The sequence below is a fragment of the Bos grunniens genome, chromosome 3 (genome assembly GCF_055505025.1).
Source record: "Bos grunniens cultivar Pamir isolate PY7600 chromosome 3, Bosgru_T2T1.0, whole genome shotgun sequence".
Classification (NCBI taxonomy): Eukaryota; Metazoa; Chordata; class Mammalia; order Artiodactyla; family Bovidae; genus Bos; species Bos grunniens.
The window spans coordinates 29,243,316-29,266,451 of NC_141167.1; the positions used below are offsets into that span (position 1 = coordinate 29,243,316).

General features: G+C 40.1%; 1 protein-coding gene and 1 non-coding gene across 6 annotated transcripts in view; both read left to right on the forward strand.

Moving 5' to 3' along the window:
- Positions 1–23,136, forward strand: part of TCEANC2 (transcription elongation factor A N-terminal and central domain containing 2) — a 45,469-nt gene that overhangs the window by 17,036 nt on the left and 5,297 nt on the right. For all 5 annotated transcript variants that reach the window (XM_086389682.1, XM_086389675.1, XM_086389696.1 and 2 more), the window contains 2 exons: positions 2,117–2,258; positions 19,852–20,045. In XM_086389682.1, coding sequence (XP_086245808.1) covers positions 2,117–2,258; positions 19,852–20,045 — 336 coding nt within the window. The remainder of the gene's footprint in view (positions 1–2,116; positions 2,259–19,851; positions 20,046–23,136) is intronic.
- Positions 4,161–4,290, forward strand: LOC147375382 (small nucleolar RNA SNORA42/SNORA80 family). Its single transcript, XR_015161738.1, has one exon. It is a non-coding gene; the product is annotated as a small nucleolar RNA SNORA42/SNORA80 family (small nucleolar RNA).

Genomic DNA, 23,136 nt, shown 5'->3' on the forward strand with positions numbered 1-23,136 from the left:
AGGACTGAAAACAAAGTGTGTGTGTGTGCATGCCAAGTTGCTTCAGTCGTGTCTGACTCTGCGACCCCATGGAATGTAGTCTGCCGAGCTCCTATGTCCACGGGATTCTCCAGGCAAGAATACTGGAGTGGATTGCCATGCCCTCCTCCAGGGGATCTTCCCCACCCAGGGATCGAACCCATGTCTCTTAGGTCTCCTGCACTAGCAGATGGGTTCTTTACTACTAGCGTCACCTGGGAAGCCTTGAGAACAAAGCATTAGGTATAAAGTGGTGTTCCCAAAAGTTATTCTAAACCATCTGTGCAGAACTTGTGAAGGCAGGATGTGAAGACCGGTTTTGGAATCCTGAACCTATCACCTATCTTAGGTAATAAGGAAAGTTGAAGGTAAAGAAAGAAAGGAATGAAAATTCCTTTGGATAAAATGGGATGGCTGTGGTATTTTCTTTTGGAGAACTTGACCTCAGTTTCTGGCGTTGGTAGACAGAGACCAGACCTGTGCCTGGGAAAGTCTAAAACCAGAAGGTTTTTACTGATGCCACTGAAAGGGAAGTGGTTGCATTTGGAAGGCTGTTATGCTCAGAGTTTTTCAGGGCAAAGATGCAGGCATAGCAGAGATAATACTGGTTAACCTGGAGTTGAATTAAAGGGGCTTGATTCACAAGGATCCTTGGAAGGGTAATGGGACCCCTTCAGAGAATGTATGAAGCTGCTTGCCAGAAGCTGGAGACTGAGGGTAGACCTGTATGTGGCTGGCTGGAAGAGACCTTGCCAGTGCTGTGGGAATACCACAGGTGAGAGCTCAACCCTGGGAGCCGCCATGGGACCACAGAAACAGCTCACGAGAGAGAGTCAGCTTTTGACTGTCTGCCAAGTCTAGAGAGTACTGAAACCTGGTGAGCACAGCATCGCAACCAAAAGTAAGGCTTTTGTGTCTGTTACTGTTCCTCCTTTTCCCAGTTTCAAACCTGGAAGGATCAGAGACTAAAGCAAACAAGCAGCTGGGGAAGGAGGAGAAGCAAAGACGGGGAAATAGAGAAGTCCCCAGACATCCCCTTCTCCCAGCACAGGCAGCTAGGCTAGACCCTGCCCAGGGCAGTAAATGAAGACTTTTTGGGGTTTCTTTTTATTGAACTATCACAGGCATGTAGAAAAGTAGGCAAATCATGAGTGTACATCTTAAAGATTTTCACAGAACACATTTGTGTCACCAGTATCCAGATCAAGAAACAGGACATGAACCAGAAGCCCCTGTGCCCCTTCCCAGACCCTAACCGGCCCACCACCCCAAGGTATAATGATACAAAACAAGAAACAAAACTTTTTTGTTATTATAAAAGCAACTTTATTTTTTGTCTCCCAGTTTATTTTAAAAAATTATTAGTGAAAATAATTTTAAGTGCAACATAGTACAAAGACATTCCTCATCCCTTTAACCTGGATTGCTTGTTAATATTTTACAGTTAATGGAAAGATTCATGTCAACTTTAAGATGGTAGTTTTTTCTAGATATGGAAGGAAGGGATTAAAGGGTAAAGGGTGTAAGGAGACTTGAACTATACAGTGTTTTATTGTTTTATGTGAAATGGCAAAATGTAACTCTTTCATTATAAGTGGTCGAGTTACTCTAACTTTTTGTGTTTGAAGTTTTAAAAATTCTTCATACAAGAGGTTTGAGTTTTACCGTCTGGGAAGTAGGAAGCTGTTGAAGTGTGCTTTTTATTGTTGAAATAACTATGTCTTTATGACTTCTCTGCTCTCTGTCCTCCCCTATGGATTAAGACACTTAAGTGAGCTATAGGGTTGGTTCACCTCAGCATCGTTTTTCTTTTCTTCTCTTCCTTTTTGCCTCTCAGTGCTAAGTGCCCCGTGGTGTCCGACATGGTAAGATTAAAACTTGCACTTTTCCTAATAGATGTAACTCTGTTCCTGATTTGCAGTAAGCAGGGGCTGCTTTTAAGCAATTACCCATCATTTGGGGCCATCAATATACTGTGCTTTGGTTCAGGTCATAATCAATAATTCATATGTCAGTAGGAGCCCCATTAGCTCAGGTGAAGGCAGATGTCTTTCTAATGAAAATGTTCCATTTTCCAAATGACTTTTCTTTTTCCCAGAGAGTTGTGGTTATAGAAGACATAAAAAGATGGAAAACTATGTTGGAGCTTCCTGATCAAAGCAAAGAGAATCTAGTCAAAGCCTTACGAGAATTAAAGAAGAAAATACCTTCCAGAGAAGTGTTAAAGTCAACAAAGATAGGTATGTTCCTTCTGAATTTTATGAGAAGTACTTCTGTTTTATCTCCTTCCTCCTTCCTCCCTCTCGCAAACATAGTTATCTATCATATCAGTACTTCTCAAACTGTCTGTGGTGAGAGACCATTGTTTAAAAAATTCTCCATTGATTGTAGACTAATACTTTTATAGTATAATAAAATTAACAATTAAATGAAATTAAAATATGCAAAGTGCAAGCCCTATTTCTAAAAAAAATTAGATTCAACAGATGTGGAAGTACTTTGTCAGACTACTATAAAAGTTTCTAAATGCTTACTTCAGTTTCTGTACTTATTGCATGATCTGTGGGTAATGTTTTGAGTGTGCTTGATGCTGGGTGTGCAAAAATGAAGAAGACATGATTGTGACGTCAAGGAATTTAGGGTTTGGTGGAGAAACCAGCAAGTAGACAAGTGTAAGTAGTAAAATAGTTTAGATTAAAAATTAAAATACATGAATAATGTCTGTGGTACCATTCTGATCTGTGCAAGGTGTATGCTGGCACAGAGAACAGAGAAGTCTTACATCTGGGGAATTCAGAAAAAACTCCGTAGAAGAGGCAACAGGTCACTTAAATCTTGGCTTTTCTGTCTTAAGTAGAAGTAACTTCCAAAGCATGGTTTGTAAAAGCAAAATGATAGCATCTGACATCACTTATTACAGCATTGGAGTTATCTTAAGAGGTAAGTCAGGAACTACATCGAATTACCGTTCTAGTACAGTACACAACTGTGAATAATATGCGAGGGAGGGCCAACATGTGTTCCTCAAGCTGCTCCCAGGTCCCCAGGGAGTCCAGGGTAGTCATTCACAGCTGCTGTGCTTGCCCTCACCCGTGCAGCCATTGCCTTCTCTGCATCCCCTTGACCTCTTGTTCATGAGAAGCAGGAGAGAGAGTAGCTTCAGACTGGCGCTAACAGCTGGCAAGAGCTGTGTGAAATCCCCCAGAGGTTCCCCCAAGAGTCTTGAGAGTTGCACCCCTGTAATATAAACCAGAATCTGAGAAAATTAGATGCTTAAAGAACATAAAACCCTATCATTATAGCCAAGGAGATTCTCCCATCTGCTGCTGGATTTTCTCTTTATAGGTTGTGGTCACTAGAGGGCAATAAGACCATTCATATGAGCAGATAAGGTATTTCCACCAGTAGAGGGTACTAGTGGTTAATATTTTATGATGTGTACATGTACATATGTGTATATATATATGTTCATATTTAGGCACACCACAAATACACTTACAATCAGATCTTAAATATCGACATAATAGACTGGAATTATCCTACACTACAGAACAGATGACAGTTTTAAAAATCATTTCTGGTTGTCCTTTGAGTACAGTTGCAAGTATGCTAAGTACAATTACGAGTATGCTTTCAAGAATGGGCGTGTCTGATGTTCAGCAATTTCAATTCAAGGATCATAATGAAACCACAGCAAGGGGGTATGACTTAGGAGGACCTGGAAACCATCCAACATTTGAGTCTTGACCTTATCCCAGGCCTTGCCTAAGGTTGTGTGGAATATAAGGGTTCCTCAGTTCCTTTGTAGTTATGTTAGGTGCTAGCCTGAAGATTCATTTGTATCATTGCCTGAGAATGTTTACATTCTCCCACCTTTAGAGTCCTTCCTGTCCCTGTCCCATGAGATTTCTGTGAGTGCTCTGATGATGAGGAGAAGTTAGATCAAGGAGTACGTGTGTTGAGAGTACAGAAGATGTTAAAGAATGTGTCATGCAGGACTATGTCATGTGAGCTGCACAGAGAGAGCATGGTGCATTGCAGAGACTAAAAGCAGTCTGGTATATTTGAAATGTAATCAGTTAGAGAGTCTGGATCAGATGGAAAAGACTCTTTGTAAGTCATTTGAAACTGTTTGGTCTTAGGCATGAGTTTGGGTTTATGGCAGGCTGTCCCCCAGGCCTCTCATAGCATCCCATGACAGAGCAAACTGGCCCCAAACCATTGCCTGGCCTCTGTCTGTAGGCTGCAGGCACTGAAGTGGGTTGCACAGTGGGAAAAAAACTGAAAATGTTTAGTCTTAGCATGTGTATTAGTTACCTGTCTCTGTGTAAAAATTACCCCCATGTTTAGCAGCTAAAGTATTTGTTGTCTCACACAGGTTTTCTGAGGGTCAAGAATCTGGGAGCTGTTTATCTGAGTACTTCTGACTCATGGTCTGTTAAGAGGTTACAATCAAGCTGTTGACTGGGGCTGTAGTCATCTGAAAGCTTGAGCAGGGCTTGAAGATCTGCTCCTAATGGGTCACTTACAGGATTGCTTATAGAAGGCCTCAGTTTCTTATCAGCCCTATGCCTGGGCTTATATCTTTATAGGGCTGCTCATGGCATCATGGTTGACTTTCTCCAGAGTAAGTGATCCAAGAGAGAATAACCAAGATGGAAACCACAGTATCTTTTATCATCTTATCTTGGAAGTGACATACCATTGCTTCCGTTATATTCTGTTGATCACACAGACCAACCTGGGTACAGCTTGGGAGACAACTACACGTGGGTTATGAACACCAAGAGGTGAGGATCACTGGGGCTGTCTTGTAGACTGGCTATCACAGCATGTGTTTCTTTAAATTTAACCTAGATATATTCTTCTTCCTGGACCTGTGGATTTATGTTCATTTGTAGAAGTTTTACAGTGGTTATCTCTTCAAAGCACCTCCTTTTCATTGTCTTGGGATTCTACAATTAGAAATAGGTTAGAGCTTTAATTTTCCATTTTCTTTAGCTCATATGTCTCCTTGTCTCTCATAAAATTGTGGGCAATTTCTTCAGAGATATATCTTCCAAGTCACCAATTCTCTTTTCAGTTGACTCTAATTTGCTATCTCACCCATTCATTGAGTTCTTTCTTCCTGAAACCATTTTTTAAAATTTTTGCAAGCTTTCTTTCTTCCCAAAATCTGTCTCTTTTAAATGTTATTTGTACACACTTGTGATTGTGCCTTTTTATTTCTGCAAACATATAGTGTATAGTTCTTCTGTAGTCATCTGACTATTCTAATATTTGTTGTCCTTAGGGTTTAACTCTAGTGTTTATTGTTTCTGTTGACTCTCCTGGTGTTTGCCTTTCCCTGTGCTTGTTGATTTTTCTTTTTTTTTTTTTTTTTTGGCTGTGCTATGAGGCTTGTAGGATCTTAGTTCCCCAAGCCAGGGATTGAGCATAGGCCCTCAGCAACAGAAGCACAGAGGCCTAACCATTGAACTGCCAGAGAATTCCTTGTTTGTTGATTTTTAATTGTGAGCTCATTATTTTCTTTCAATATGTGGAATTCTGTGAGGCTAAACTGGAAACATTTCTCTGTAGAGGGGGTTAGCTTCTTTTTTTGTTTGTGCCAGTAGTCAAGAACCACTTCTGATCTGAAATGCTTTAGTGCCCCACTCAAGGATCCTAGCTCAGAATCAGAGTCCCCGCATTAGCTCTCTCATTTCACCACTGACCCAAAGCAGAGTATTTCAGTAGTGCTGCTATTAGTCGGCCCTTAGGATAACCCTGTGCCTTTAGCCTCCGCTTATTTTTTTTGAGATGACTTTTATCCAGAATCAAATTGTATTGCAGTGAAAGTGTAGCTTTAGTCCACTATAAAACCTCAGATCCTAAAGATCATAAGTGGTTGTTATCAAAGGATTTTTGAATTCTTATTTGCCGTTTAGAAATACCTGTCTCTGCCATAGGGGAAGAGTGTTTGAGGAAAGCAAACCTGGAGGCAGAAAGCCCAGTTAGGAAGCTACTAAAACATCTAGATGAGAAATTAGGGTGGCCTGGAAGGAGTTGTAATCATGAGGATGGAGAAATGTGGTTGGAATCAAGAGACATAAATGCATTAAAATCCAGTGAACCTAGAAGTTGATTGGATGTTGGGGAATGAAAAGAGTGAAGGCTGAGGCCCAGATTTCTGATACGGACAAATAGGTGTATGGCAGCACTACTCATTAGGATGGGAAACAGCATGTTTGGAGGTGGGGGGAATGGTAAGTTCAATTTTGGACTCACTGTGTTTGACATATTGTGGGACATCCAAGAGGAAATATCCAACAGAATGTTGGATATATAAGGCTAGAGCTAAGGAGGGACTATAAATATATACTTGAGAGTCACCATCAGCATGTAGTGAGAAAGCAAGGCAATTGCCCGGGAAGAGTATGTAGGAAAAGCAAAGAGCCAAATCCCACATCCTGAAGCACACCAACAGGCAAGAGGTTTGTGAGAGATGGGAAAGGTGTGACCGGGGAAACAGGAGAGAATGTTGCTGTGGAAAGAGAAAGAGTGGTTCTGAGAGGGGATTCGTCAGCACTGTCCATCGTTGTCAAAGGCCAAAGAAACGAATTTTAAAGTGCATGTTGGATTTTGCAAAGTAAGGTCATTCATGATTTTGCTAAGGACAGTTTCAAAGGCATGGTTAAGGGCAGAAGCTTGAGTGAAGAGGAGGTAAGGAAATGAACTGTGAAAATAGACAACTCTTTCAAGAAGTTTGGTATTGAAAGAGAGAGGTGGCAATATCAGAAAGGAATATGGGATTGAAAAACATTCTAATTTTAAAAATAGAGAAGCCAACCTGTTGAGCAACAGGTTCGTAGGGAGGCCTTAATCAGGGAGAATGGACCGGACTTTGCAGGAATTGGCTGTGGAAATGAGAATGCCAGGATGCCTCTCATAGCCTCATGTGCTTGCTTTCTGCCTTCACATACACTTAAATCTTTTCCTTTAATTGTCTGTCATCTTTTCCGGATACCTTGTTTCTCTTCCTCTTTATATAGTCAGACTCCTTTCAATGTGATTAATAATTGCAACTCCCGTTTCTGGCTCTTCCACTCTCTCGTTCCATGCTGGCTTCACCCACAACCACTGTTCTTCTCTCGGGACACAAGTGATTTCATCCTATCCAAATCCAATAGTCTTGTCTCAGTTCTCATCTTCCCAGAACCATGAATTTGAGACCATTGATTACTCTCTTTTCTGTTAACATAAATGACACTGAACTTGTTGGTAACTCTTTGTCTATTTTATCAATGTTTATTTCCTTCAAGTCCTTGTCTGAGTTTGTAATTACTTATTTGGTTATTTACTTTGTTGTTTTTATTTACAGTGACTCTATGCCAGCAGGACCATGCTGTGTATTTTATTCACCAGTGTGTTTTAAGCATTAATGTGGCCTATGCTCAGGATATATTCATCAAATGAATGAAAATGACAAAATCAAACAAGGTTTTCTCCATGGTATTTCTAGCTTTCTGTATTCCTATTTCTTGCCTCTCTCTGTTTCTTCCATCTTTGTCCCCTGTCCTCTCAGAGGGGACTGTTCCATAAAGCTCAGAGACCTCAGTCTTTGGCTCTGCTTTAGAGCACTTAGCCAGAGAGGCTGTTCACTTCTTCACTTAACTGAGGCCTTAATTCAGACAACTCCTGGATATGCGTCTCCTGTCCTGATCCATTTCTGAATCTTAGATTTTTAGAATTACTGTTCTAATTTACATTAGTACCATTTCCAATAACATCTTGTTTTCATTTGCTGTATAGAATGGATTGTTTTCTATTGGCTTATTGGCATTCTGCCCTCTTTGTGTGAATTTTTGTGTTGTCTATTGAGATCTTATAATTTTTGTTATCTGTATTTGAACTTTATAAATGTCAATGTCATAAACTTATAAATCCATTTAGCTACCTCAATTTATAAACAAGGAAATTCAGACTCAGACAGATGAAGTGACTTATCCAGGGCCACATAGTGGGTTAGCACCGGAGATGTAATGAGAACCCAGGTCTCTTGGGGCAGTGTTCTTTCTTGGTTAGCAGACTGCCATTGTGCCCTGAATCCCAGCCATATGTGCCTTTATTTTATTGGACTATCTCTATGGGTTCTGCCATCTGCTCAAGCTCACCTCTTTTAAATCAGAATTTAGTGCCTTTTCTCGTGTACGTCATATGGGAGTTTTCTCCTAGTATTTTCATTTTAGTCAGTGTTTGCTCTGACATAAACTCTCTAGGACCAAATGTCCAATAGGCAGTTAGAGATGGAGAACTGAAACTCAGATGAGAGATATTTAGACTAAAAATCTGTATTTGGAACACATTTGCCTGGAGGCGTTTGCTTAAAATCATTTAAGTGGATGAATTCTTTGAGTAAAAGAAAAGATTAAAGGGCTGAAGGATTGAAATGAGGAGAATATCCGTGGAAGGAAAGTGGGAAGAGGAAGTGGAGCTGCTGAAGAAGTGGATGGAGTGTAATTAGAGGAAGAGAACCAGGGCCATGCAGTGACCTGTGGACTAAGGAGGAGAGTGTTTTAAGAGACAGGGAAAGTGAGTGGCCTCACGGTTCTCAAGTGGTCTGGGAAGTTGAGGGCTAGCTGGGCTAAAGCCTTTGGATCTGCCTCTTAATCGGGCCTCTGTGGCTTGAATACCTTTATTATAAAGGAAACCAGTGGGCAGGGGGTGTCAGTAAATGGCTGGTAAGGCAGTGTAGTTAGGCCTTGCACCCAGCCTACAAGGAGAGCATGCTCTACTTCTGCAATACTGCAGATATAAATAATCTGGGAAAGGTTTTAAGTCAATCATATTGATCTGATTTTCATTTATAATTGATTAACAACAAAAAACCCTATACTTACAAAATGCTTTCCCCACTATGACTTCCCTGGAGGAGGAAATGGCATCCCACTCCAGTATTCTTGCCTGGAGAATCCCATGGACAGAGGAGCCTGGCAGGCTACAGTCCATGGGGTCGCAAAGAGTTGGACACGACTGAGTGACTAACACACTATGACGTCATTTGATCTATATAACAATTCTATAAAGTAAATATTATTATTTTCTCATTTTACAAATGAGAACACTGAGGTTTAGAGAGTTTAATGTAACTTGCCCCAGTTCAGGAAACAAAATAAACTACAAAGCTAAGAGGGACTTAGGCCATGTCTTGCCACCTCCTGAAACCCAAAGATGCACCTTGGCAGGCTCAAGGTGTTTGAGCTGGGTACCTTGGACCTTTAAGGCCCAGAGGAAACATAATCTTCTTTGTGAAGCAAAAGTGTTTGTTGAGTGAGTGAATGAGTTAGTGAGTGAATGAATGACTGGGTATGTGATTTGACTTGCCCGGGTTCACAGGGTAACTTAGTGGCAAGGTACTTTCCAGCGGCCTTCCTTTCTCAGGTTGTTCTATAGATTCACACTGTTTTAGCAATCCTGAACTACTGAGACGCTCCTGTATTCATTATCTAGGAATAGTGCCATACAAACTGCCGCAAAATTGTTGTTGCTATTGTTGTTCAGTTGCCAAGTCGTGTCCAACTCTGTGAACCATGAACTGTAGCACTCCAGGCTTCCCTGTCCTTCACTATCTCCCGGAGTCTGCTCAAATTCAAGTCCATTGTGTCGATGATCCATCCAACCATCGCATCCTCTGTCACCCCCTTTCTCCTCCTGCCCTCAATCTTTCTCAGCATCAGGGTCTTTCCCAGTGAGTCAGCTGTTAGCATCAGGTGGCCAAAGTATCAGAGCTTCAGCTTCAGTATCAGTCCTTCCAATGAATATTCAGGGTTGATTTCCTTTAGGATTGACTAGTTTGATCTCCTTGCTGTCCAAGGGACTCTAAAGAGTCTTTCCCAGCACCACTATTCAAAAGCCAGAAAATTAATGGTTTAAACATTAGATTTATTATCTTACATTTCTGTATGTTAGACCTTTAGTACAGGTCTCAGCTAAAATCACGGTGTCAGTAGGGCTGCAATCCTCCTGGAGACTCTAGGGGAGAATCGGTTTCATTGCCTTTTCCAGTTTCTAGAAGCCACCTGCTTTCTGTGGCTTGTGATTCCCTTCCTCCATCTCCAAAGCTGGTAATGGTGGGTTGGATTTTTCTCACACCTCATGTCTCTGACCCACTCTTCTGCCTCTAAGAACTTATGTGATTAGATTGGCCCCACCTAGGTAATCCAGACTCATCTCCTCATTTTGGGGTCCTTGACTTTAATCACGCCTTTTTCCTTGTAAGGCAACATATTCACAGGTTCTGAGGTTTAGGGCATGGATATCTTTGGGAACATCATTTTGCCTATCACAGCGCTCCAATTACACTGCTCTTTCAGCTTCTCTGCTCTTGTTCACTCCACTGCTTGTCAAAACTTAGGACAAGAATTGCCTCTTGCATGGTATTCCCTGGCACATTTGCCAGCCAGATTGACTTCTCTGTCCTTTTGACTCTCCTTTGGGTTCCCGTTTCAACACTGAGAACCTGTGACACTTGGCTGCATTTGTTTTTGTTTAGATGTCTTCTCCTGTGCTTAGACCTCTGTGGAGCTCCTTGAATAAAGGGCTATGTCTTGTTCAACATTCTATCCCAAGTTCTAGCACAGGGTCTGGTACTTAACTAAGTATTTGATAATGTTTGTTAAATGAGCAAAAGACCACTTCCTACAGGGAGTTTTTCTTAACAGTGTGCTGGGATGCAGAAACCCCATACTCTTCAACCCAGGGGACTTGACCTAGATCATAAGACCAGCCAGTGGCACTGCTTGCTTTAAAACATAAACTTCATGGAGCAAATAATGACTTTTTGCAGATCATTAACTTCCTTGATGTAGCTACTGACCAACTTGTGACCTTGGGGAAAGGTCATGGAGCCTCATTTTTTCATCTGAATCAGGAGGAGGTAGGACTATATGATCACTGGAGGCAACAGTATAGGTTTAATACTTGCGCTCTGGAGCCAGACTGCCTACATTTGAAACTTGGCCTTGCTGCTTATTTGCTGTGTCCTGTGCAAGTTCCTTAAACTCTTAGTTCCTCAGGTTCTTTACCTGTCAAACAGCGTATCATAGCACCTACCTCATAGGGTTGTTCTGAGAGTTCATTGACTTAAGTGTAGAGTGTTCAGTGCAGTGGCTAACTGTCATTATTCTTATCGCGAAATTCATTTTCTGATCTAAAGTTTCACTGTGCCTTGTGTTTTATAGAAGGCGGTTCCTTAGGCCTCCTCTCTTCTCTTTTCCTGCCCCAGACTGAATGCCTTCCCTGCTGACACTCCTCCCTTTGTCACCCTGTTACTGGCAAATCTTGCACCCCCCATTCTCCTTAGACCTGCCCTGCTTGGAGTGTTTGCCTGGTGTTGGGAGAGCCTTCTGACCAGGCTGGGTGGGGCTGCAGTGGGGGACACTGTGGAGTATACTGCCCCCTGCGGGCCAGGAGCAGTGATCACTTGTCCTGGCCTGAGAGCCCACGTTTTCTGCCATCTGGCCACCTCTCAGGACCTGTGCTCTTCTGATTTGGGAATATCAAGAAGGTGAACAACATTATCTCAACAGAGCTTTATTGAACACTCCCTATATGCCAGTCCCTAATGACTGAGGAGGACAGGGTGTTGGGTTAAGTGTGCAGACTCTAGGGTCAGGCAGCTGTGCTCAGATTCTGGCTTCCACGCTTACTAGCTGTGAGGCCAGGGCAGATTGCTTTGCTGAGCTTCAGTTTCTCACTTGTAAAAAGAGATATAACAATAGTATTTAATTCATTTTTTAGTTATTAAAAAATGAGATAATTCCTATAAAATTTGGAGTAGTAAACAAGAAGCATTCTTAGCAGTGGGTAAGAATTAGAACCTTTTCATTCAGTACTTTAGAGTATAGTTCCATTATTTTGTTTGCAATTGTGTGATTTTCCCAATCAGCTGCATCCATATTCAGATGTTACTACAAAGCCAATTTGAAAGCCAAATGTAAACTTTTTTTTTTTTTTTTAATATAACTGATTCAGTTCAGCAAACATTTCTTGAATGATTTGTGGTAGGCACTGTGCTGGGAGCTGGGAATGTATCTTGGAGTAAGGAGTAAGGTGTGGAGTTCTGCCCCCAAGATGTTTACATCAAGCTTAGAGGAAAAAATGAGCATTTAACCTTTCTAGGCAGAGGAAACTGTGAGCTAAGGTACAGAAATTTAAGAAGGCCAGACAGCCTGACCCCAAACAAGGGCATGCAAACTGTTCTCTATGACTAGAACTTTGTCCCTGGGAGGCAAGATGTAGGAAGGTTGAGACTGAAGAAAGAGAGAGACATGGTAAGAGATATGGCCAAAGAGGTTCCAGGGCATTGAGGGCTTGAATCTATACTGAGAAATTAATTTGAAGACAGAGGAGAAAGCCACTGAAGGGCTTCCAGTAAGGGAATGATGTGATCAAATTGTGTTTTTAAAAGGTTAATTAACTTTAATATGGAGGATGAATCGGAGAAAGCCAGTCTGGGGACAAAGATTGGTTAGTAAGTCATTGCAGTAGACCGGTGAAGACGTGATGAGGACCTGAATCAGGGCAGCAGTGAGACTAAAGCGGGAAGTGAGAAAAAGGAAAAGTTATAAGAAATGTTAAGGAGATAAAAACGATGAGTGAGTAGCACTGCCATGAAATACAGGAGGAGGGACTGAGGGGGAAGTGATGAGTTCCACTTTCCATTTTAGAAATGCTGAGCTAGAGGTGGCTTGCAAAATAAGCAAGTAGAGCTGTCCAGCAGGGGCTGGATACGTGGGTCTTGAGCTCAGTGAGAGCCTTTGGAAGTCATCTGCTTGCAGATGGTAGTTGGGCCCCAGAAGCGGGTAAGATTACTCAGGAAAAACAGTTGAAGAAAGAAGAGAAGAGGCCAAGGACAATGCCCCAGCTAGGCTGCACTGGTAATTAAAGGTTTGGCAAGGCACGTAACCAGCAGAAGAGATGGAGAAGGAAGAGGAGAACCATTAACAGGTGGTACCTCAAAAAGAGGTGGAAGAGAATATTTCAGAAGGAAGAAGGCAGCAGTGCCAGATGCCACAGAGTGATAAAGTAACATCACGATAAAAAGGTCCAGTGGACAAGTAGAAGCACTCTCTTTTTGAGGGACTTCTGCATCTTCATTTCTCAAGGAGAAAGCTGCATCAACAGTGCCTTTCTTGGGAAGAGAAAAGGATAAGGTGGGGAACACATGAAGGGAAAGATCTCTATTCCAAAGACACTCAAATGCACCTATAGTATACCATTTACCAGCTTTTTTAGGATTCCTTACAGGTTGAGCCAACCCATGAGATTTTGAGTTGAACTGCATAGATACACACAGTCCCACTACTTAGAAGAGACCCTCGTAAATAATTTCTTTACAACGTTTTTTAGACTCTTTCTCTGCATGTGAGCAAATATATGTATTTATATGTGTATGTGTGTGTGTGTATACAAATGTAATTTTAAAAATAAATATTGACTTATACTATGCAGGCTCTTCTGAGAACCTGAATAAAGTAATCATCTTTCCACGTTACTACATATAGAGCTATTGCAGTCTTTAGTGGCTGCAAAGTATTCATTGTTCAATCGCTCAGTCATGTCTGACTCTTGGTGACCCCATGGACTGCAGCACACCAGGCCTCCCTGTCCATTACCATCTCCTGGAGCTTGCTCAAATGCATGTCCATTGAGTCGATGATGCCATCTAACCATCTTGTTCTCTGTCGTCCCCTTCTCCTCCTGCCTTCAGTCTTTCCCAGCATCAGCGTCTTTTTTACTAAGTCAGCTCTTCCCATCAGGTGGCCAAAGTATTGGAGCATCAGCATCAGTCCTTCCAAAGAGTATTCAGGATTGATTTCCTTTAGGATTGACTGATGTGATCTCTTTGCAGTCCGAGAGACTCAAAAGTCTTCTCCAACACAACAGTTCAAAAGCATCAATTCTTCAGCACTTAGCCTTCTTTATGGTCTAACTCTCACATCCATACATGACTACTGGAAAAACCATAGCTTTGACTATGCAGTCCTTTGTTGGCAAAGTAATGTCTCTGCTTTTTAATATGCTGTCAAGGTTTGCCATAGCTTTTCCTCCAAGCATCAAGGGTCTTTTAATTTCATGGCTGCAGTTACCATCTACAGTGATTTTGGAACCCAAGAAAATCAAGTCTCACTGTTTCCATTGTTTCCCCATCTATTTGCCATGAAGTGATGGGACTGGATGCCATGATCTTAGCTTTTTTGAATGTTGAGTTTTAAGCCAGCTTTTTAACTCTTCTCTTTCACCTTCATCAAGAGGCTGTTCACTTTCTGACATAAGGATAGTGCTGTATGCATATCTTAGGTTATTGATATTTCTCCTGGCAATCTTGATTCCAGCTTGTGCTTTATGCAGCCTGGAATTTCTCATGATATAACTCTGCATGTAAGTTAAATCAGCAGGCTGACAATATATAGCCTTGATGTACTCCTTTCATTTAACAAATTGGACCCTTAATGGTGAGCTTGTAGGTTGTTTTTAGCGTGTTGCTGCTGTACACAGTACTGTAATGAATATGTTTATACATGAATCTAATTTGCACACATTGGCAGGGCTGTGTGTAGGTTAAATTCCAGAGTCTGTGTCTCACTCATGTGTATCTACAGCACCAGGCAGTTAGTGGGTGCTCAATATAAGTATTAAAATGCCCTGGGGCTTCCCTGAAAGCTCAGTAATAAAGAATCTGCCTGCCAATGCAGGATCATTCCCCCTGTTCAGTCCCCGATTTGGGAAGATTCCACATAATGTGGAACAACTGAGCCCATGTGCCACAACTATTGAAGCTGTGCTCTAGAGCCTGGGAGCCGCAACTACTGAGCCCACTTCCTGCAATTACTGAAGTCTGTGCACCACAGCTAGAGAGTAGCCCCTGCTTGCCGCAACCAGAGAAAAGCCCACACAGCAACGAAGACCCAGCACAGCCAAAAATAAATAAAATTATAAAATGCTCTGAATTTAGGTCTTTGAGGTCCTGCAGTGTCTCATTTATCTTGGTATTTTTGGCATCCACAACAGTGACCAACAGCACAAAAAAATTGTTTTCCGAATGAATAATCTCAAGAATATGGAGAACTCTGCCCAGAAAAGAAGTGTTGAGTACTGACTTCAACTTTTAAATGCCATGTGTTTCAGAAGCACTTCACTAAGCATCGCCAGCTAGGAAGCACCTTGAGCCATTTCTAACGAGGGCTCCGCATTCCTCCCCTTCCCCTTCCTCTGTGTACTGAGTGTTGATATACTTCTTTCCCTGGGCAGTAGAAAGACTTGGTAAAAATTCTTGACAGATAATTGGGTAGACACAAGTTAAAGACTCTTGTCTTCCCTTAAAAGTTACATTTTGTTCTCACCTCCAGGATGCTACTCATAGAACCTTTAAAGCAGGGACGGTTTCTCATTCAGCCCCACACGACTAGTGTAGTTCCTCATACGAAGAGTAGGCCTTCAGTCGACGTGTGGGAAGTAAATAAATCCAGCGAGTGTTGAACTGTGCAGTTGGCGTGATCCGAGAAATTTTCTAAATGTTTTGACCATCTTCTCAAATTTGAATTCTCCATTTTCTTCTGTTCATTGATTCCTCTTTTATTATATATTAAATTTTGTGTACACTAGGATTTGCTCCCGAGCTTCGTTTTTTTAATTCGTAGATCTATCGATCTGTTTTTTTGGTGCCAGTCCATATAATTTTAGTGGCTTTATAATATGTTCTAGTATCTTATAAGTCTAATTATACCTCAGAATTCCTCTTTTTCAAAATAGTATTTTATACTCTTGTTTTTCTAAAATAAGTCTAAAATTCTGAAACTATTACAGCATTGTTAATCAGCTATCAGTTCAGTTCAGTCACTCAGTCGTGTCCGACTCTTTGTGACCCCATGAACCACAGCACGCCAGGCCTCCCTGTCCATCACCAACTCCCAGAGTCTACCCAAACCCATGTCCATTGAGTCGGTGATGCCATCCAACCATCTCATCCTCTGTCATCCCCTTCTCCTCCTGCCCTCAATCTTTCCCAGCATCAGGGTCTTTTTAAATGAGTCAGCTCTTTGCATCAGGTGGCCAAAGTATTGGAGTTTCAGCTTCAACATCAGTCCTTCCAATGAATACTCAGGACTGATCTCCTTTAGGATAGACTGGTTGGATCTCCTTGCAGTCCAAGGGACTCTCAAGAGTCTTCTCCAACACCACAGTTCAAAAGCATCAATTCTTCTGCGTTCAGCTTTCTTTATAGTCCAACTCTCACATCCATACATGACTACTGGAACAACTATAGCCTTGACTAGACGGACCTTTTGGACTTTGTTGGCAAAGTAATGTCTCTGCTTTTCAATATGCTGTCTAGGTTGGTCATAACTTTCCTTCCAAGGAGTAAGCATCTTTTGATTTCATGGCTGCAGTCACCATCTGCAGTGATTTTGAGCCCCCAAAAATAAAGTCAGCCACTGTTTCCACTGTTTCCCCATCTATTTGCCATGAAGTGATGGGACCAGATGCCATGATCTTAGTTTTCTGAATTTTGAGCTTTAAGCCAACTTTTTCACTCTCCTCTTTCACCTCCATCAAGAGGCTCTTTAGTTCTTCACTTTCTGTCATAAGGGTGGTGTCATCTGCATATCTGAGGTTATTGATATTTCTCCCAGCAGTCTTGATTCCAGCTTGTGCTTCCTCCAGCCCAGCATTTCTCGTGATATACTCTGTATATAAGTTAAATAAGCAGGGTGACAATATACAGCCTTGACGTACTCCTTTTCTATTTGGAACCAGTCTGTTGTTCCTTGTCCAGTTCTAACTGTTGCTTCCTGACCTGCATACAGGTTTCTCAAGAGGCCTACTACTCAGATATAAAATAAAAAATTAATAAAATGAGTGTAAAGCTGTTTGGATGTATTCTAATAAAAGTGGCCTACTGACGTTTTTTATCATAGTTACATTAAAACTACAAATTAATTTTTATATTGACATCTCTGTACTAGTCTTTCCATCATATAATATGATATATGTTCCTCTTTCATTAAGATTTTCTGTTGCATATTTTAGTAAAGGCATATGTATTTCTTCATACGGGTTTCTCATTCCTCAACATTTACCATACACCCATTCTCCTGACCCCTACTTCCTGCCACTGTGTTTTCTGCTGGAGATACAAAGATGAATGTGTCACAGCTCATGCCCTCAAGGAGCTCACTTTGGTGGCAAGAGAGATAACTGATCAGATAATTATAACTAATTATAATAGTTATTGTGATGAACAGAAGCGTAAGATGCTAAGGAATCACAGAGGAGAGTTACCAACCAAGATTGGGGGTTATTAAGACTTCGAGGATGAGAGGACTCCTGAACTAGAGCAGAATAGAAGTTAACCAGATGAAGAAAGAAGAAAACATACTCTAGGCAGACAAAATGCTCTTTGGAGTATATGTTCAAAAGTAAAGAGGTGAGAAAATTATTGAAGTGTCTTAGGAACTGCAGCGGAGAAGGCAATGGCACCCCACTCCAGTACTCTGCCTGGAAAATCCCAGGGATGGGGGAGCCTGGTGGGCAGCTGTCTATGGGGTCACACAGAGTCGGACACAACTGAAGTGACTTAGCAGCAGTAGCAGTAGGAACTGCAGTAGCTAGAATATCACACGACAGCAGGCTGACAGCTGGAAACAAAACTGGGAGGGAGACGGGAGGGTGGCGGATTGTGAAGGTCCTTGTGTGACAAGAGAGAAGAATTTGGGTATGGGATTGAAAGATTTAAGTGGGGGAGTGTAATGGTCAGATTAATGTTTTAGAAAAAATATCCCTGAAAGAGAAAATAATAAAGTTAAATAAAGGTCACTCTGGCTGCAGTGTGGAAGATGGCATTCAGGGTTCCAAACTTCAGCTGACAGGCCAGCAGGCTGCTGGAGTCATCTGGAGGCGACATGCCCTGCGGTAACGGCCGTGGTGATGGAGGTGGCGCTTAGGAGTGGTTCCAGAGCTACGAAGGAGACAGGCACATACACAAACAGCAAGCACGGGCACATGCGGCCCCCTCTTGTTAATGTGCTGCTAAGTGGTTTATGGTTTTCACTAGTTTAAGCATGACTTTCCCCCTATTATATTCTGTTTATGGCTAACATAAAAAAGCTATTGATTTTTTAAAAAATACACCTACCTTGATATTCTTACACTTTTTAATTCTAAGTACTTACTTGATTTTTTTTTTGGCTTTTCTATGTGTTTAGTTCTATCTAAGTATTTTTGCTATGGTAGTTTTCGACCTTTTCCCTCTTTTTCCATTTTTATTATGAAAATCTCAGACAGTCACAAAAATAAAGACAAGAATACAGACTCACATAGGCCTTTCACCTATATTTGATTCATCCAGTCCAGTTCAGTTCAGTCGCTCAGTCGTGTCCGACTCTTTGCCACCCCATGAATTGCAGCACGCCAGGCCTGCCTGTCCATCACCAACTCCCGGAGTTCACTCAAACTCACGTCCATCGAGTTGGTGATGCCATCCAGCCATCTCATCCTCTGTCGTCCCCTTCTCCTCCTGCCCCCAATCCCTCCCAGCATCAGAGTCTTTTCCAATGAGTCAACTCTTCGCATGAGGTGGCCAAAGTACTGGAGTTTCAGCTTTAGCATCATTCCTTCCAAAGAACACCTACTATTAAAATTTGGTCCTATTCACTTTATCTTTCCCCTTCCTGTGTTTTTGTGCTGTTACTGAAGTATTCTAAAGCAAAATCTCAGACCTTTGGTCATTTTAGTTCATACTTCATTCAGTATGCATCTCTAAAAAAATACGTTTTCTTACATAGCCACAATGCTATTATCATACTTAACAAAATCAACAGTAGTCCTTGGCATAATTTAATAACCAGTGTATATGCATATTCCTTGTTTATCTCCAAGTGTATTTTGATTGGCTTATTCCATTCAGGATTTGGATTGCACATCACATTTGATAGTTTGAACTCAAAAACTCTTTTAATCTTTATCAATCTATAACCTTACTGCCTTTTATAAAAAAATGTCATTGACAGTTGAAGAAACCAGTCTGTTGTCCTGCAGAATGCCTCACATTCTGGATTTGTCTCTTGTGCTATAATTTAACTTACTCCTCTGGCTCACGTATTTTGTTTTAACTGGAGGTTAGCTTTGAATGATGAGTTAGTTGGGTTGTGGTTCATTTTTTCCTCAGAAAGAGAGTGCAAGACTACTTTGTAGGTAGGTCTGTGAAGTGCTGCCTCCGTCTGATAATCCCACTCAGGACGCTGAGATTGATCAGTGGAGGTGATGACAGCCCATCCTTCCACTGTAGATTTCCCCATCAATTTTTCATTGACTGTGTTCACCCACTATTGATTGTCACCTAAATAAATTATTTCATTGTGGGCCACAAAAATTTCTTTAAATACTGTCAATTTTACCATATTCATTAGCTGAATAAAGAACATTTTATCAATAACTGGGACTGTTTGGTTGTCCTAAAATATAACATGTACTGAAAAGACAAGATAAATGCTTAATTCATTTTCTTTCATTGCAAGTTTTGGATTAAGGAGTTGGTACCTTCACTGTTCCGTTTTAAGTATCTATTGATCATGCTTCTGTTTTATGACTTATTGCATTAGCTGACCCAGTGGTTCTTCCCTAGTGATTATCTCATTAGCTCAGCCTTTGAGACAGAGGTCTTCATTTGCACAAGAGCCTCTACATCCTTAGGTATGTGAATGACTTGCTAAGGGCCACACATCAGTCCTTCCAGTCCTACACTTCTCAGAAGACAGAACAATGTTTCCTTTGGTTTCTGTTCTCTTGTTCCAGGTCATACTGTGAACAAGATGCGTCAACACTCAGATTCAGAAGTGGCTTGTCTTGCCAGAGAAGTTTACACTGAGTGGAGAACTTTCATAGAAAAACATGTCAATAGACCTTCCATAGAAGTCCGAAGTGATGCCAAAACTGAGACATTTAGGAAAAATGCCCAGAAATTACTCTCAGAAGCCTTGGAATTAGAGGTAATGTCTTGGTTGGAATGTGATTATTAGATATTCTTGGTTAAATGACCTTCACATTTTCACAATGAACTTTCATTCTCTTTAGGACCATAACTATTCTGATTTTATTTTTTAAAGATTCTGGATTTGTAAACATTCTGGGAGACAGTGTTATGTAAGGAGTGCAGGCATTGGAACTAGCAAGACATGGATTAAAACACTGGCTTACGTATGTACTGGTTGTGACACCTTAGGCAAGTCTCTTAACATTTCAAAGACTTTATTTTTCAATCTGTAAAATGAAGATTATAATTCCTACTACCTAAAATTTTTGGAAAGATTAAATGAACTATATGTACAAAAGAATAGTATAGTGCCTATTGGTTAGAAGTCACTTCATGAATGTTGGTTCTTTCCGATTTTTGAAATCCTTTCCGTAACAAATACCATATGATACCATTCATATATGGAACCTAAAATATGACACACATGAACTTATTTATAAAACAGAAACACCCGCAGAAATAGAAAACAGACTTATGATTACCAAAGGGGAAAGAGATTAGGAGATGGATGAATTAGAGTTTGGGATTAGCAGATAACAAACCACTGTATACAAAATAGATAAACAACAAGGACCTACTGTATACCACAGACAACTGTATTCCATATCCTATAATAAACAGTAACAGAAAAGAATATATACACACACACACGCACATATACATACATATAATTGAATCACTTTGCTATATTCCAGAAACTGGCACAGCACTATATATCAACTATACTTCAACAAAAATAAATGAATAAGTAAAATTCTTTCCCACTGAAGCAAAAGTTCTGAGATGGACTCTTATGCAATATCAATGGCACAATAAATAACTGTTTTTTGAAAAGACTACTACATTTTTTGTCCGCATTCTACCTTAAGTTCTAATGCTTATAATCAGTTGACTAGACATAATCTCTATCATCTTTGGGACCAGCAGTTAGATGGTGTTAGTGGTTTGAGGTACAAATGCTGGAAGAGAAATTTTTGTTCATTAGCAATAATATCAATCATCATCATCAAATGAATCTTATATTCAGTTAGTATTCTGGGAAAATCAGACATATAACATTGGTATTTTTTCCTCCTCTCAAGGTACCCCTAATAAAGTATCCTTAAAGAATGATTTAATAATATTAACAAAAAAGAAGCAATTCAGAAGTTTGATTTAAATACTCGACTAGATCTGTCACTATATTCTCTAAAAAAATATTTTAACCTTTCTGTCTCAATTATGCATCCACAAAAGAAAGGCAAATGGATTTGTGTATATTGTTTACTTTATTTAAAAATAAAATTTTGAGTTTTTAATACAAACATGATAGAAAATGGAAAAATATAGAAAGGAAAAATAAAGTCACCATTGAACCTACTATCCAGACATAATCTTGTTAACATTTTGGTGCATTTCCTGTTGGTAAATTATTATAGCTTTTTCAAAGAATTGTGGTCAAGTTATGATTATCCCAGGTTTATTATGAGTCTGTTATGTTATGTGCTAGCTGTTCCGTAAAGTATTTTTATTGATTATTTAAATGACATTGCACAAAATTGACAATTATTTATTTTTATGTTATATTTAATCTTGATCAGTATCAGTATCATCTTGTACATAGTTTTCTATTATTTTTATCTATCTCTACTTTTTGTGTTTTTAACTTTTACTGTCTATTTGATGGTTCAGTGAATTAATATACTGTAAGTTTGTTTAACTTTTCCTAAAGAAGCATTAATATGAACATTAAGCCCTTGGAAGAGAGAAAAAAATATGAAGATCGTAAGTCTAATTTTCCAGAGTCATTGATTAGCCAACAAGACTTGATATTTGATATTTTAAGAGAAGTTTATTTTTCAAATAAACCAAAATTATTGCAGAAACATAGAGTGTGGATATATAATATGTAGTTAATGTGGTGGTAAATACCAGTTCCCTATGGTATCTTTTTAAGTAAATGATAATAACGAAGCTATGCTTGTAAGGATTAATGAGCAGTTTGCCTGCTATATTAAACTCCATAATAATTATCCTTTTAGTTTATCCATTAATTATCCTTTAAATGGCACATCAAGTGGTAAGCACTCAAGTGTTACAAAGCAAAGTTAAAAAAGTGATACATTTGTTAGTGCTTTCCAATATAATTAGAAAAAAATATCAGATTAAGCATAGTTGAATGGTTTTGCTCACAAAGAGTAAATTTTAAAAACTAGAAGCGTGCATCTTACTGTCTTTCTTGGCCAAAGAAAGTCAATCTCTTTTCCTTGCATAAACAGCACTTTATAGTATTTTTATATATAGTTTGATACATCAGAAAAGATAAATACAAACACTTTTTAAAGTTAACTCTTAACACCCATCATCATCTGAAACATTTTCATGTTAGGGTAAATCAATGAACCATCTAATCCAGTATCTGGTCTTTGACAATAAATAATGCTGAGTGCATTCATATCAGACATCAGATCTCCATAAATGTATTTTATCAGGCAGAAGTAAACCATTGGGTAAGTTATTGGCCCAGTGACTTAAAAGCTTTTGCAATTTGATTTTAGCATGTGTTTTTTTTTTCAAATCTACTTATTACGTTTTTATAGAAAGTAATGTTTCCATGATATTTGTTTTGGTCTAAGTAGTGACAGCCACAGATGAAGAATATATACACACAGCCCCAATGTGCATCTCTCTATTACTCTACAGATCTTGGTTTCCAGATTCGTGGATTGTTTCCTTGTTCTTGGAATAATGGAGTAGATGAATAAAAACTCATTGTTGAGACCCATGCTCCATTCCCCTTTACTTTCTCCCTTCTAGATCTTCTTTGTTCTTCCCTGCATTTTAGATCTTTCCTCATATGAACGTCCCCTGTGGTGTCATTCTCTTACTTCCCCTTCCTCATTATCCACTCCCCTTCCTACCTCACGGCCTGTGATCATTTTCCTATTATGCCATTAAAAAAAATAAATCTGATTCTCAAAGTGAGCCTGTTATCGTTAAGAGTTATGAAGCACTGGCTGGTTGGCCCAGTTGGCTGTCAGATGGTGCTAATGAGACCCAGGTCAGGC